The sequence below is a fragment of the Colobus angolensis genome, unplaced genomic scaffold (assembly GCF_000951035.1).
Source record: "Colobus angolensis palliatus isolate OR3802 unplaced genomic scaffold, Cang.pa_1.0 Scaffold179, whole genome shotgun sequence".
Lineage (NCBI taxonomy): Eukaryota > Metazoa > Chordata > Mammalia > Primates > Cercopithecidae > Colobus > Colobus angolensis.
In genome coordinates this window covers 5,316,432-5,333,454 of record NW_012114921.1, presented here as the reverse complement: position 1 = coordinate 5,333,454, position 17,023 = coordinate 5,316,432, and the positions used below count along the sequence as shown (strand labels likewise).

Here is a 17,023-nt window from a genome sequence, read left to right as displayed (position 1 = left end):
AAAAAAAAAAAAAAAAAAAATTAATTATACTATCAAAATTAATAATTAAGTTCTGTGATCTACCGTCTAACAACTTACTATATCTTCATAGTTTACGAATAGTTCACTTATTAATGAACCTAATAGGTCAAACTACAGAAGTCCATAGATACTTTTGGGCCAATAAATTAGATTTACCATATTAACAAATATCTAGTTTTATGGGCTGGAAGGCCATAGAAACTATATGTACCTCATAAGGCTGAAATTTTAGGAAAAACGTTTTACCTCAATTAAAATCTGTGAACAAACAGGCCAACAGAGCTTAATTATCTACATACCTGTACTGCCACGTAATTAAGTGGAGTCAGGTGGTTGCTAGCAGGTTTGAAACATTCAGAAACCAAAATTAAAGATGAGTGTAATTATCAAAAGGATTGAGTTGTTTATATTGAATTCTACTAAAATTATACCATGAAATTGAAGTCACTGCAATCACAAATGAAATTTTAGAACTGAAAATTTCTAAAGTACTTAGAATGAGGCCTCTAAGAGCATCTTACTCATATTAGACTCATCTTAGGCTCAAAAAGCCATTGTCGACTCTCAACTCATTATCACCATCAAGACAAAACATCCACGCTGTCCAGATACATTTGGAATTTTGATGATTTAGCTAAGGATGAGAAAAACAAACCAAATCTGGATGTCCCTGCCACAAACATTTCCTTCTTTCTTCGCAGCATGATCCATGCCTCTTCCTCCCTGGGCTTTTCTTTTTCCCTTCCCCCAGGGTGAACAGATGGTCTAACAGCCACTGGCAAGAATCTCTCACAGAGGCTTTACTGGTAATCCTTCCTTATGGTGTTCCAAGTTACTCTAAGAATTGCTAGGAAATGCTTCAGTCTGCAGAAGGATTACAGGCATGAAATTTATCCTACAGTTGGAAGAGCTTGAAAGTTGAAATTTAATCAGCCAGACAAAAGGAAAGCAGAGAAAACTTAAGAAATGAGTACCATCTGTTGAGTTCTTACCAATATGGCAATCAGTGTGCAGATGAGGGTTGCCAAGGGAGTCACTGAGGGAAGGACTGTGTGTTGAAACTGCTGAACCAAACCACTTGTCATTGAGGCCTTGGGAATATTGTTGGGATCAAGAAATTTCAATTTCAAACCTATTAAACAGACATTTTGTTTTGTTTTATTTTTATCTTTATCAGCGAGATACCATATATTAACAAGTAATTCCTTAAGGAAAAAAAGTAAGCTACTAAATCTTATTGATGCTTCAAAGCTAAACTTTCATGAATTTAGTCCTATACTATTCTACCCAAAATGCCTCTGGTCTCAAGATTATAATACATAAAGCAGCTCTTTGCATTGGAACAGGGAATTTGAGCAGCTTATAGGAAACTTGCCAGCAGGTGGCACAAATGGTAATCTGCTCTCACCTCTGAAAGCAAGCTTCTAGAACAGTCTGAGCATGTCATGAAGGAACTTTGAATCCTTCATCTCCTATAGGAGAAACCTTGTATTCCTAAACATAGTATCCAGTGTCTTCCATGGTCTTGTTGCCCCTTCCCACCTGTCCAATCTCATCTCTACTTTGTTAAATGCAGCTTGGCCACAATGAAATAACTGTGGGTCCTCAACATACCACTCTTAACACCTGTATCCCTCTGCTCATTAACTTCTAATTCAATCATCTGAGAAAGCTCCTAAATCAATAAGCAGAACTGATTTTCTTGTGAGCGCACTTTTTTTTTTTTTTTTTTGAGCTGGAGTCTCACTCTGTCACCCAGAGACAGAGGCTGGAAAGCAGTGGCACCATCTAGGCTCACTGCAGCCTCTGCCTCCCACGTTCCAGGTTCCAGTGATTCTCCTGCCTCAGCCTCCCCAGTAACTGGGATTACAGGCATGTGCCACCATGCCTGGCTAATTTTTGTATTTTTAGTAGAGACGGGGTGTCACCATGTTGGCCAGACTGGTCTCGAACTCCTGACTTCAGGTGATCCGCCCACCTCAGCCTCCCAAAGTGCTAGGATTACAGGCCTGAGCCAACGCGCCCAGCCGAGTGAGCTCACTCTAGCAGTGTTCACCACAAGGCACTGCACTTGTTTATGTGCTCATTTCCTCTACTATACTGTATTCCTTGAAGGCAGGAATGATGATGAGTTCATTTCTATCCCCAGTACATAGGAGCTCAATAAATACTTGGCTATTAAATAAATCAAATCAGAGAATGACAATACAAGCCTCAACAAGCTCCGGATAATAGGACAGACAGGGACAGTCTGAGTCCCTATAGGGCCCTGTCAAATGCCAGTGAAAATGAGTGCAATGTGGGAAAGATGTAGACTACCAAAATAATTTCTACTTACTAACCTCTTCCCCTTTCCCCTTTGGCCTGCTGATTCTCTCTTACAGCTATTAACTATCTCCCTAAAACAAAGTTGTCTAACTCTGACACTGACTTTCCATGTAAAACATCTTCAAAGAGACAGACACACAAGTGAGGTACAGTGTAGCTTCCAGACTCAGATAAGGCAACTGACCCTTGTACCTCATACTGTGCTGGCTGTCTAAAGTTGTTTTTGAAATATAAATGTTAGGAATTACTCTGTAAGAATGCCATGTACATCAAGGCTAGATTCACAGTGAGCAACATGGTGACACAGTGTACAGGTCATCACATACACAGTGTATGATTTCCTCCAAGTACTTATCAAAAACAGTAAGAGTGGCCACCATGCATGGAGTGTCTATCATGTGCCCAGGGCTCTGCACTTACTATTTTTAGCCCCCTGAGGTACAGAGATGGAGTAACCTGCCCAAAGTCACACAACTAACAGGTGGTAAAACTGAACTCAGGTTTGTCTGGCTCCAAAGTCCCTGTTGCTGATAACCTAGTTTTAAACCTAAAATTTTTAAATTTTGCTTCTGTTCCTCACAACACACCATATGGGAACAGGTAAAGTACTAGCATGCCTTTCGTACAGTGAGGAAAGTAAGACGAAAGAAAGCAAATGACTTGTCAATGCCACACACATTGCAATAGCAATTTATGCAGGTGAGCCTCCAAACCAAGTCATCAGATTCCAGATCTGGAGTCCAAGGGCCAAATCTAGCCTGTGCCCAGTTTTTGCACAGCACTGAAGCTATGAATGGTTTTTACTTTTAAGAGGTTTTAAACAAATGTGTGCATACACAAATACAGACACAGACACACATATATACACACACTGGGTATGGCCTGCACAGCTCAAAATATTATTTGGCCAGTTACAGAAAAAGTTTGCTGACCACCACTCTTGATCATGACATTTTCTCACCAAGCTAGGTTGTATTCACAAATGAAAGACTGTGTTACCCAGAGTGAGTTATTTTTAGTAGAACCATCTCAAAGCATAACTTATTTTTCATTATAACCCAAATTTTAAAAAGCATAGCCTGGGTTTTTCATTTCTTCTCATCTCGTGTTAAAATGCAGGGTTATTTTCCTTATTGGTTTAATACCCAGAGTCACAACTTACATATTCTTCTTTCTTGTCCTTATATGTTTAGGTTTAAAAGTGGGGTGGGCTGGGCATGGTGGCCTGTGCTGGTAATCCCAGCACTTTGGGAAGCCAAGGTGGGAGGATCACTTGAGACTAGAAGTTTGATCCCACTCCGGGCAACACAGTGAGACCCTCATCTCTAAACAACAAAAATTTAAAAATCAGCCAGGTATGGTGGTATGCACCTGTGGTCCCAGCAACTCAGGGGGCTGAGTCAAGAGGATTATTGGAGCCCAGGAATTTAAGGCTGCAGTGCGCTATGATCTCAACACCACAGCACTCCAGCCTGGGTGACACAGTGAGACCCTGTCTCTAAAAATAAGTAGGGGTTTGAATAGGAATGGTGAGAAGGGGGGAAAAAAAGTAGGGTTAACTGCTGCTGCCAAATAATTTTTTAATTAAGGCAAAAATTACCTTTATAGAGTGTCTAAATATTTCACTTTTTCCACAGGAAAGGATCAGTAACCTCATTACCACAAGGAGCTTTTATAAGGAAAACAGTCTGTTTATTGCACTAAAGCCTCAGTCCCAAGAACTGCTCCCCCCTGTTCATCCTGAAGGCTGAAATGCAGGACTGGAGAACAAACAATTCGGCCACATTCAAAACACAAAGGTTCTTCCATTTCTCCATGTGCCTAGTTCTTTCAATATTCAGAGTCTGAGTTAAAAATGCTTGCTACCATACCGATGACAGACAGCACTTTGTCCAAAGCATTGTACAAAGCCCAGAAGTTTGGAGCCCAATATGCATGACAGAGGCCCCTCTTGAAAGGAAAGAGTCGGGAAAAGACTTGAGGCAGCTGATTCTGTTGAAAAGAGAAATGAAACTGATTAAACAGTCATCAATCTTTTTCAAATTCAAAAAGAGAACTAGGGAACTCTCTATGGTATAGTGTGTAGAAAGTTATGGGGTCTGGGTTCTAGTCTCTATTCCTTCAAGTAAGTGGTTGTATGCTCACCACAATGTAAGTTCACAGAACCTTTTTTGGTCTCACTTTGTCCACTGTCCAGTGGGACAATATACATAAAAATACTTTGAATACCAGTCCATACTATTGTAAGTATAATAATGGAAGAATTTACAAGCTATAAAGCAAAACACAGACTGCAGCTTATCCATATCTACTAGGGTGAAGGGGAGAGCTGGGAAGACTACAAAAGATGTGATGCATTTTAGTTTTAGTAAGAATTAAAATTAATTAGTTGATTTCAGGGCAAGGAAGAAGAGGAAAAAAGAAAATATCTGAACATCTGTTAAATTCTGTGCACTTCAGAATGTTTGCTGTCCATGTAAGACTACAAAATTATTGATTTTGTTACAAATACCTTTTATCAAGTAGGTAAACTTACAAGTACAGAATATACAAATAATGAAGATCAATTCTGTGTGTATGTGTAATGTATAAACATATATATGTATACATATATACATATTTGAATGTGCACAAAAATGTCTGAAAGAATATTACCCTATTGGGCCAGGAGCGGTGGCTCACACCTGTAATCCCAGCACTTTGGGAGGCTGAGGCGGGTGGATCACCTGAGGTCAGGAGTTCGAGACCAGCCTGACGAACACGGTGAAACCCTGTCTCTACTAAAAATACAAAAAGTAGCCAGGCGTGGTGGCATGTGCCTGTAATCCCAGCTATTCAGGAGGCTGAGACAGGAGAACTGCTTGAATCCAGGAGGTGGAGGTTGCAGTGAGCCGAGATCACGCCACTGCATTCCAGCCTGGGCGATACAGCGAGACTCCATCTTTAAAAAAAAAAAAGGGAATACTACCCTATCTTTGGGGAGTCAAGTTGCGTAGGAAGACTAAGAAAAAAGTAGCTTTTACTTATTTTATATATTCCTGGCTTTATTATGTTTTCTAAACACCAACAAAGAACATGTATTAATAGAAAAAAAAAAAAAAAGGCTTACCAAAGCTAGGAAAGGACCCAATGAAAGAGCAGAAACTAGGAAAACAACCAGTCCCAGGGAAATAACACGAACAAAGCTGAAACTGTTCCATCGAATAGATCCATCTACAGAAAAGGAACATTATCAGTAACCAGGAAGATGGAAAGGAACATTAACCATAACCTATATCATGTGCTAAAACTAGAAGTATCCCACAATAGTACAGCAATCTATTCATGATGTGGCAAGAGCACAGAAAAGCGAGAATGGGTAAAGGGCTTACGAGATCAGTGGCTGAGGTATCTGCTGTGCTCCATAAAATCTTCTTATCAAGCAAGCCACCAAGTCAACACAGTAAGGAAAAAATCGAAAATGTTTTTGCTATTATCACCAAAACTTGCCTGGTTTATTTGCAGTGAAACAGTAGGATCGCAGCAGATATACACCATAAGCTGGTGCTACATAGAGGTAGATGTGCTTGAAATGTAGGAGAACAGCAAAGAGAAATGCTCCTTCCATATGCCTTTTCTAGGAGATTTAAAAGGGAAATATCACTTTAAAATTCAGGGTAAATGAAATGCAATAATGTGGTATCCTGGATTGAATCCTGGAACAGAAAAACGACATTAAAAGAAAAACGGGTGAAATTCAAATGCACCAATACTGCTTTCTTAGTCTTGATGAATGTACCATGGTTATGTAAGGTGGTAATGGGGGAAAATGGGTGAGGGGTATATGGGAACTCTCTGTACTATTTCTACAACTTTTCTGGAACGCTAAAATTATTCTACAAAAAGGTTATTAAAAAAACTAAAATTAGGCTGAGTGTGGTGGCTCACACCTGTAATCCCAGCACTTTGGTAAGCCAGGGAGGAAGGATTGCTTGACCCCAGGAGTTCAAGACCAGCCTGGACAAAATAGGGAGGCCCTGTCTCTACAAAAAAATTAAAAAATTAGCTAGGCACGATGGCTTACACCTGTAGCACCAGCTACTCTGGAGGCTAAGGTACGAGAATCTGCTTCAGCCCAGGAGGCAGAGGCTGCAATGAGCCATGATGACGCCATTGCACTCCAACTTGGGTGACAGAGTGAGGCCCTGTCTCCAAAATGAATGAATAAATAATAAAAATAAACAATACCTACTTTTATTTTTATTTTTGAGATGGAGTCTCGCTCTGTCTTGCCTAGGCGGAAGTGCAGTGGCACAATCCTGACTCACTGCAGCCTCCGCCTCCTCGGTTCGAGCAATTCTCCTATCTCAGCCTCCTGAGTAGCTGAGACTACAGGCATGTGCCAACACACCCGGCTAATTTTTGTATTTTTTAGTAGAGGCAGGGTTTCACCATGATGGCCAGGCTGGTCTCAAACTCCTGACCTCAGGTGATCCACTCACCTCAGCTTCCCAAAGTGCTGGAATTACAGGCATGAGCCACTGCACCCAGCCAAATACCTACTTTTAAAGATGTATTCTGAAATACAAATATAGTATCTGGGATGTGTTTTAAAATAATCCGTGTGTGTGTAGATCATTGTACTATTTTCTCTACTTTTGTATGATTTAAATGTTCTATAAGATGTTTTAAAGTCACACCTGGAATCTCAGCATTTTGGGAGGCCAAGGCAGGAGGCTCACTTGAGGTCAGGAGTTGAGAACAGCCTGGGCAATACAGGTGAGACTCTGTCTCTACAAAAAAATACAAATATTAGCTAAGCATGGTGGCATGCGCCTGTAGTCTCTGCTACTTGGGAGGCTGAGGTGGGAGCACTGCTTGAACCCAGGTTGAGACTACAGTGAGCCATGATCTTGCCACTGCATTCCAGCCTGGGCAACTGAGCAAGACTGTGTCTCAAAAAAAAAAAAAATTTTTTTTTCTTCTCACTGTCATCCAGGCTGGAGTGTAACAGCCTGATCTTGGTTTACTTCAGCCTTGACCTCCTGGGGTCAAGAGATCCTTCTGCCTCAGCCTCCTGTGTAGCTGGGACCAGCATACCTGGCTAATTCTTTCATTTTCTGTAGAGACGGGATCTCATTTTGTTGCCTAGGCTGGTCTCAAACCCTGGCCTCAAGTGATCCTTCCGCCTTGGCCTCCCAAAGTGCTGGGATTACAGGCGTGAACCGCCATGCCTGGCCCAAGGTAAATATTCTATAACCAATATAAGGAAAACATAGGCAAGTGATTCCAGCTAGCTTTTTTTTTGAGACAGAGTTTTGTTCTTGTTGCCCAGGCTGGAGTGCAATGGCGTGGTCTCATCTTACTGCAACCTCTATTTCCCGGGTTCAAGTAACTCTCCTGCCTCAGCCTCCCAAGTAGCTGGGATTACAGGTGCCTACCACCACGCCTGGCTAATTTTTTTGTATTTTTAGTAGAGACGGGGTTTCACCATGTTGGCCAGGTTGGTCTCAAACTCCTGACCTCAAGTGATCCACCAGTCTCAGCCTCCCAAAGTGCTGGGATTACAGGCATGAGCCACTGCGCCAGCCCAGCTAGGTTTTATACTGAGCATAGTGTGTTCACAAATTCATTATTCCAACAAAGATTTATCAAGTACTAAGCCTTATGCTGAGATCATATCCTACATGTCATCAGTAATAACAGACTGCAAATTCTCACTTAGGAATTAGAACCCAGAGAATTAAATTACCTTCACCCCTCCCAGTTTCAGAATAGCTGGAGTTGATTTCCAAAGAAGGCTGGGAATGAGAACATGAACAAATATATATGATGCTATGCTACCAAAAAATATCAATTAAATTTTATATTGTAGATTAGGTAACTTATATTGCACTATCAGGCTGAAGGCACCAGTTACTGCACTTGATCCTAACACTACTTAGGAAAACTAAAGGTATTGTGATGGAAAAAGAACTAAGGCCAGCCACGGTGGCCCACGCCTGTAATCCCAGCACTTTGGGAGGCCGAGGCGGGTGGATCACTTGAGGTCAGGAGTTCGAGACCAGCCTGGCCAACATAGTGAAACTCTGTCTCTACTAAAAATACAAAAAATTAGCCAGGCGTGGTGGTGGGGCGCCTGTAATCCCAGCTACTCAGGAGGCTGAGACAGGAGAATCATGTGAGGTGGAGGTTGCAGTGAGCTGAGATCACGGCCACTGCACTCCAGCCTGGGTGACAATGCAAGACTCTGTCTCCAAAAAAAAAAGAACAAACAAAACAAAACCAGCTGCTTACTATAACTAAGAAGTTATAGTAAGACTTTGGCTGGGTGCGGTGGCTGACGCCTATAAATCCCAGCACTTTGGGAGGCTGAGATGCACAGACTGCTTGAGCCCAGAAATTCAAGACCAGCCTGAGCAAAATGGCGAAACCCCATCTCTATTGAAAAACACAAAAATTAGCCTGGTGTGGTGGTGTGCACCTGTGGTCCCAGCTAACTGGGGGTTGAGGCAGGATGACTGTTTGAGCCCAGGAGGTTGAGGTTACAGTGTGCTGTGACTGCACCACTGCATTCTCCAGCCTGGGTGACACAGCATGACACTGTCTCCAAAAAAAAAAAAAAAAGAAGAAGAAAGTCTGAATGAAATCTACCCACCTCACAGGAATTTTGGAAAGATTAAATGAGATAACAGTCCTGATGTTCTGCAGGGGAAACTGCCACAGGGACCATGAAAGGCCAGGTTCCTTCTCTCATCAGGTACAGTCTAGCTTTAGGAGTAATAACAAAAAAGAGTGGGAATGCTTCCAGGTCTCTCTTCAATTTTATAACTTATTTAAGATCTGGGTAAGGTCTAGCTGATTCCATAGTCAAATTTTATTTGTTCAACAAGCATCCAACAAATATTCACTGAACACCAATTATATTCTAATTGTTATATGGCTTTTTATGGTTAAAAGAGAAAGTTTATCCAGACATTTATAGTTGACAAAGAACTTTAGATTATCAAATTTGATCTTTCCAATGTCCCTTGTGAAGTAAGTAGCCCCATTTTACAACTAAGAATGTACGGTAAATTTCATTTTATGGAGAAAATGAAGCTAGGAGGGTTAAATAACTTGCCTTCAGTTAATAGTTCCCAAGCCTGATGGTGTATCAAAATTCCTTAGAGATTCTTAAGCCCCATTCCCAAAGACTTTGATTCCATGTACAAAGGGATGGCCCCGAAATCTGAATTTCTGATTTCCTCCTCTATAGGAGGAATAATAATTCTAACAACTTCACAGAATGGTTCTAAAGTTTACTCAATAAGATATATGTAAGCCAGGTGTGGTGGCACACATCTGTAATCCCAGAGACTCAGGAAGCAGAGGTAGGAGGATTGTTCAAGGCCAGGAGTTCAAGACCTGCCTGTAATCCCAGCACTTTGGGAGGCCAGAGTGGGAGGATCACTTGTGGTCAGCAGTTTAAGACCAGCCTGGATAGTGAAACCCCCTTCTCTACCAAAAAAAAAAAAAAAAAAAAAAAATTAGCCATGTATGGTGGCGTGCACCTATAGTTCTAGCTACTCAAGAGGCTGAGGTGAGAGGACTGCTTGAGCCCAGGAGTTTGAGGAGGCAGTGAGCCATGATAGCGCCACTGCACTCCAGCCTGGGTGACAGAGCAAGACGTTGGAAAAAAAAAAGATATATGGAATGTATGTAATCTTAAGTAGCCATGTATTCGAGTAAGCCCTGAGTTGCATAGCTCATTAACATTAGTCAGGATTACACACAGTTCTTCTGATTCCAAATCCCCTTCTATTACATTAATCTTAATGCTGCTGATAGTAAAGTACCACCATCATAGTTATTATATTGTAAAGACTGCTGCTAGAGATTTCATTCATACATAAATGATCCCAACCAGACAAAGAAGATGTAATTTAGGGGCCGGGCGTAGTGGCTCATGCCTGCAATCCCAGCACTTTGGGAGGCTGAGGCGGGCAGATCACTTGAGGTCAGGAGTTTGAGACCAGCCTGGTCAACATGGTGAAACCCCATCTCTACTAAAAATACAAAAATTAGCCGGGCATGGTGGTGGGTGCCTGTAATCCCAGCTACTTGGAGGCTGAGGAACAAGAATCGCTTGAACCTGGGAGGCAGAGGTTGCAGTGACCCGAGATTGCGCCACCACACTCCAGCCTGGGCGATAGAGCGAGACTCAGTCTCAAAAAAACAAAAAACAAACAAAAAAAAAGACAAGAAAGAAAATGTAATTTAGGGCAGGTGCAGGGGCTCACGCCTGTAATCCCAGCACTACGGGAGGCCAAGGCAGGAGGATCACTTGAGGTCAGCAGTTCGAGCCAACATGGCGAGACCCTGTCTCTACTAAAAATACAAAAATTAGCCAGGTGTGGTAGTGTGCACCTGTAATCCCAGCTACTCATGAGGCTTGAACCCAAGAGACAGAGGTTGCAGTGAGCTAAGATTGCGCCACTGTACTCCAGTCTGGACGACAGAGTGGGACTGTCTCAAAACACAAACAAAAACTCAATTTAATTCAGGCCTGCCACATGCTAATAAGTTTTTGGAGTACAATTTTCTCATCTGTTAAATGAAGAAAATCACAGTCAAAAGTGAAGATGGAATTTGTGAGAAATACCCAATAAAAGTGTCTATAGCACTTGGCAACTCAAAACAGTCAAATAAATTCACCCATCACCCACTACACTGTTCCTTTTACAATCTAAAAACTTATCTAAAAGAGAAAAAATCGAATTTAACAATTATGTTTACCTGAAATAATCGTGCAATGGAGAGTAGCATTAATCCAAATAAAAAGCCATTGTACTGAAAATGAATATCTGGACTTAGGTCAAGGAAAGACAATAGAGGATACCAAATTCATAATGAACTATACCAGCTGATGGAGTATAGAAATTCCAAATGCTTTAACAGCAAAATTAAAGACAAAAAATACTACTACTAATGTGGACTGCTCATAAATAAGTTTTCTATAAACAGAGTCAAATCTTTTTTTTAAATACATTTTTTTGTTTTTTGAGATGGAGTCTCACTGTCACCCAGGCTGGAGTGCAATGGCGCAGTCTCGGCTCACTGCAGTCTCCGTCTCCTCCTGGGTTCAAGCGATTCTCCTGCCTCAGCCTCCTGAGTAGCTGGGACTACAGGCGCATACCACCACACCCGGCTAATTTTTTTGTATTTTTAGTAGAGACGGGGTTTCACTATGTTGGCCAGGCTGGTCTCGAACTCCTGACCTTGTGATCCTCCCACCTTGGCCTCCCAAAGTGCTGGTATTACAGGCATGAGCCACGGCACCCGGCCTAAATACATAGTTTTAGTTTTGCTAATCTCTGTATCATTCCCATTTTGCCAAAGCAAACACCATAGTCAAATCTTTAGTTGAAATTTACATTTGGAAGCGTGGTGGCTCACACCTGCAATCCCAGTACTTTGGGAGGCTGACATGGGTAGATCACGTGAGACCAGGCATTCAAGACCAGCCTGGATAACATGGCAAACCCCCATCTCTACCAAAAATACAAAAATTAGATGTTGTGGCACACAACTGTAGTCCCAGCTACTTGGGAGGCTGAAGCACAAGAATCACTTGAACCCAAGAGGCGGACATTGCAGTGAGCTGAGATTGTGCCACTGCACTCCAGTCTGGGTGACAGAGCAAGACTGCCTCAGAAAAAAAAAAAGGAAAGAAACTTATGTTTAATGATATCTTAGACTAGATGATGATTTAAAATATACGTATTTTTTTTTCATTTAAAAAGAAATTTATGTTTAAAAAGAAAAACAAAACTTTCCCAGGTTTTTCCTACCTTTTCTACCTTAAAGGCCCCACAGCTAAGAGGCAAGAAGTTTTTTATTTGTTTTTTACAATTAGGGATGAGAAAGGAAGGGACCTAACTGCTAGTAAGGCCACCTGCATGCAGCATTGCATTGTTTATAGGACATATACCATCTTATGTATTAAGCCTCACAATGAACCTGTGAGGTATTTAGAATTATCCTCTTTAGAGATACTTTAGAGATTAAGAGATTAAGCCTCAGAGACATTCATCCACTCATGGTCCTAAAGCTGCTAATGGCAACTAAGATTCGAGTTCAGGTTACATTGAAACCAGAGTCTGGGTGCTTTCCTCCACACCAGGCTACCTTTATGAAAACTGCAACTATCAGCGTCCATTATGAGGATTTTAATTACATTCAGAAGCCTTGAATTTAAAAACTTTGCCTTTTAATATGTGGTAAGCCAAGATGGTAGAAAAGCACGAATGCCTGACCATTCCCACATGCACACTGTGATATGCCTTTTCCAATTAAAGGTATTTGGAATAACGTGTTATAAAACTATTTAATATATATATCAGATTAATCTAAAAATAGTTCACAATCTCAGTACATTGTTTTATTGATGATTTAGCTGGTTCTCACATATCCCACTAATTTTTCAGAAATGAAATACTCTAACCTCAGAGTCCAGTGAAGTTGGGCAGAGACCACACAGTTAAGTGAGCCTACTAACCCACCCCACACCCATTTTCAGAAGCAGCTCACATCTCCAATCATTATTATAGAAAACATTAATCTTATATTAGTATATATCAGAATAAGTAAGGGAATAGTACATAGAATATCAAGGATACGATCCACAATTAATAACCCAAAGTTCCACAGAAGTAATACCGATAGAATAAATTTTGGCTTTTCTGTAAGTTCTTTACCCACTTTTTTTCCATCAATGCATTTACAGCACCTACAGTGAAACATTAGGAAAGAAACAGAAACAACTTTGCTCTTCATTGGAACATCACTTCTGCAGAGTAAACTATGATACGTTAGTCATTCCTGACAAATTACATGCCATTCTTTTTTTTTTTTTTCCAATTTTTCTTTTTCTTTTTTTGGAAGGGATGGGGTATCACTATGTTGCCCAGGCTGATCTCGAACTCCTGGGCTCAAGCGATCCTCCTGCCCTGGCATCCCAAAGTCCATGCCATTCTTGATTTCTTAAAAAGGTCACAGCAAACTGAGCAGGGTGGCAGGTGCCTAGCTACTCAGGAAGATGAAGTGAGAGGACCACTTGAGCTTGGGAGTCTGAGGCCAGCCTGGGAGATATAGTAAGACCTTGTCACTAGAAAAAAAAAGGGGGGGTAGCACAAACAAGGACCTCAGGGCCTATTCCATGTCTTTTTCTAAGCTATGCTGATCTAAAACAAAGTCTTCATTTAATAAAATTAAAAATAAAAAGTCATGTAAACCCCAAAGTAGGGATTTTGAAAATTGAGAGAGCATATATTATTTCAGTCCTTAAGAGTAGAAATTGCAGACCAGGCTGATTTAGCACTCTAAATTATGTATCATAATACCAGCCAAATTAAGAACAGAACTGCAAATGTGCAGCTCCTGACGGTCCAAATGATAATTTAAAAACCCTTATGTAAAAGTGCATGTCATTTAAATGTTGAGATATATTACTAAGTGACAACAGCAGGTGACAAAACAGTAAGATCCTGTTTTTATTTTATGAAAATTATATTCGAACACAGAAAAGAGACTAAACTAACATACACCAAAATGTTAATAGTGGTTAGTACAGGTAGGGGAGTATGAATCATTTTTACTTTGCGTGTGTGTGCTTTTCCAAAGTTTTTACAATGGGGATGTATTATTCTATAAAAAGATGATATTTAAAATGTGTTACATTTGAATAGTGGCAAATTCTAACATTATAAATCTAAAACAAATAATAGATGCAATTAAAGGGGGACTAGCAAAGGTATCCTCCTTTTCCCCTACGGAGCCTCAGTTCCCTCATGAAGAGGCAATAAACTTACAGGGTCATTGAGAAAATTCAGTAAGTTAATAATCTGTATATCATGCTTGGTTCTGGGAACTGACACACAGATTTCAATTTTTTTTTTTTTTTGAGACAGGGTCTCAGCCTATTGCCCAGGCTGGAGTGCAGTGGCGTAATCACAGCTCACCGCAGCCTTGACTTCTCAGGTTCAAGAGATCCTCTGCCTCAGCCTCCCAAGTAGCTGGGACAACAGTCCCCGGCAACCAGAGCTGGCTAATTTTTGTATTTTTAGTAGAGGCAGGGTTTCACCGTGGTACCCAGGCTGGTCTCAAACTCCTGAGCTCAAGCAATACACTAGCCTTGGCCTCCCAAAGTGCTGGGGTTACAGGCATAAGCCACTATGCCTGGCCTTTCAACAACCTTTTTAACTATTCCCTCTACTTTGCAGATGGAAATGAATTCTATTTTCTCTCCCTTTGTGCTGGTATACTCTTTCCCTGGAAGCTTGAATTCAAACATTTTGAATTAAAAAGAGTATACTAAAAATTACTTTCCCTTTCAACTCTTGCCAGGTCATAAACAGATTGAAAGGAAGGATTTCAAACGGGATTATTCAATGAGAATGTGCAAGGGTTAAGACATTCCCAAGGGACTCTTTACTGACTGGGGCAAGGGTTCAGTGTAGAGGGCCTCACAAACAGAAACGATCCATTTATGACAAGGGTCATTAAATGAACACTAGTCACTGTTCTGTCACAATCACATCAGCAAGCTTAAGAGTTAGGAAAGAATGAGGCCGGCACAGCAGCTCACGCCTGTAATCCCAGCACTTTGGGAGGCCGAGGTGGGTGGATCACGAGGTCAGCAGTTCAAGACCAGCCTGGCCAACATGGTGAAATCCTGTCTCTACTAAAAATACAAAAATTAGTCGGCCATGGTGGTGTGCACCTGTAATCCCAGCTACTCAGGAGGCTGAGGCAAGAGAATTGCTTGAACCCAGAAGGCGGAGTTTTATAGTGAGCCAAGATCATGCCACAGCACTCCAGCCTGGGTGACAGAGCAAGATTCCATCTTGGGGAAAAAAAAAAAAAATTAGGAAAGAATGGAAACTGACATTAACTGAAACTGAAACTTAGTACTTGGAAGTCACTGTGCAAGACATTCTATATATGTGTATTCAATACTTAAAATTAACTTATAAGTAGAATTTATAAAACATAAAAATTTAAAACATAAGCATAATTTAAAATAATAAAGAGTCTTCATGAAGGAAAGCATACGGAAACAACTAAAAGCACTCAGTGAAATTTCTTGCGTTTACTAGAATGAAAGCTCAGTAAAAGCAGGCTTTGGTGGTTAGCACAATGCATACGTGTGCGCTACTGTGCATGTACCGTGTGCATCCCCCAAGATAGGGTAGGTGACAGAAGCCTCTGGGAGCCTGCTGCAAGGAAGCAAAGAAAAACATATGGAGCTATTCTGGGTGGGAGAAATGGCCCTAGAACTATACTTGGGACTACTTCTTTTCACAACATTCATAATCTCTTGTTCCACCTCTGCCTTGTAACTCCACCTTATCCCCATTTCTTCCACAAGATTCAGCTAGAGATTGAAACATGTAGTTTAAAGCACAATACAATTTTTCAGTGTTCTAGCATTTGCTATCATATAAACTTTGCTCCTCCTAAATCAGGAATAAGTTAATACTACTTAACACTGTAATATTTCTTCAATATCTTCCATACAAAATGACATGCTCCAGACTTACTCATGGACAGCATACACAAAGAGTACATCCATAAAGATGACGGAAAATCTCTGGAAAAGTAAGGTCCTTGAGCTGGAGTAATTCAAATTACGAACATTCAGCATCTCTTGATCAAAATATTTGGCGACATGTGACAGGATATACTCAAACCATGCAAAGAAAGGGGGGTAATCCAACGTCCACTCTGAAGTTGCCTGTGATAAAAAAAGAAGACCAAACATATGCTAAGTAACTGAATAAACAAGGATGGTGCAAAGATTTAAAATTTTTCATTCTCTGGTCTTTAAAACAGCACAATGAGGCTGGGCGTGGTAGCTCATGCCTATAATCCCAGCACTTTGGGAGGACTAGGCAGGCAGATCGCTTGAGTCCAGGAGTTCAAGACCAGTCTGGGCAACATGGTGAAACCCTGTCTCTATTTTTAATTAAAAAAAAAAAAAAAAAACCACAGTGAAATGCAGTTGCACTTAAAATGTGCCCTAAATTAACAGAACAATTCCTATGTAAGAAACTGAACAGAACACTAAAACCTGTCTTCTAAATTATTTAACATGGTCTTCAATTTCCTTAAATAGAGTCAACTATACTTAAAGGAAATTAATTTGAAACCTGGAGTTGATAAACTTGGTTATGACATAGTTCTACTCATCTAAATAACAAATAATTCACTAACTTAGGTTCAAATTCTGCCTTAGAGACACAATTTCCCTATTTGTAAAATGAGGTATTATGAAGATTAAATGAGATAATATATATGAAACATATTTATAAACAACAAAATGGTACACAAATGCTATTATATTTTGTTTCACTAAGTTATATGATCCTGGAGAATAGAAACTATTCTTTTCATTTTGTATCCTCAGCATTTAGTAAGTGCCTGACATATTGTTTGGGATCAAATAACCATTAGTTAAATGAACAGTTGCTAATAAGTAAATGAAAACAGAAATCATATGAAAATATACAAGCTTTAGAATCGTATATTTTGTTAGATTTATGTAAGTCTCAGTTTTCTTTTTTTTTTTTTTTTTTTGAGACAGAGTCTTGCTCTGTTGACCAGGCTGGAGTGCAGTGGCACGATCTTGGCTCACTGCAAGCTCCACCTCCCA

The 17,023-nt window shown here is 40.5% G+C and overlaps 1 protein-coding gene across 1 annotated transcript in view; it reads right to left on the bottom strand.

The window, feature by feature from the left end:
- Positions 1-17,023, bottom strand: part of ALG8 (ALG8, alpha-1,3-glucosyltransferase) — a 40,552-nt gene that overhangs the window by 5,909 nt on the left and 17,620 nt on the right. Inside the window, exons 3-9 of the mRNA XM_011938917.1 lie at positions 15,912-16,105; positions 12,990-13,099; positions 11,107-11,174; positions 5,839-5,965; positions 5,459-5,562; positions 4,221-4,341; positions 1,014-1,153 (exon numbers count right to left, since the gene is read on the bottom strand). Of these exons, the coding sequence (XP_011794307.1) occupies positions 1,014-1,153; positions 4,221-4,341; positions 5,459-5,562; positions 5,839-5,965; positions 11,107-11,174; positions 12,990-13,099; positions 15,912-16,105 (864 nt within the window). The remainder of the gene's footprint in view (positions 1-1,013; positions 1,154-4,220; positions 4,342-5,458; positions 5,563-5,838; positions 5,966-11,106; positions 11,175-12,989; positions 13,100-15,911; positions 16,106-17,023) is intronic.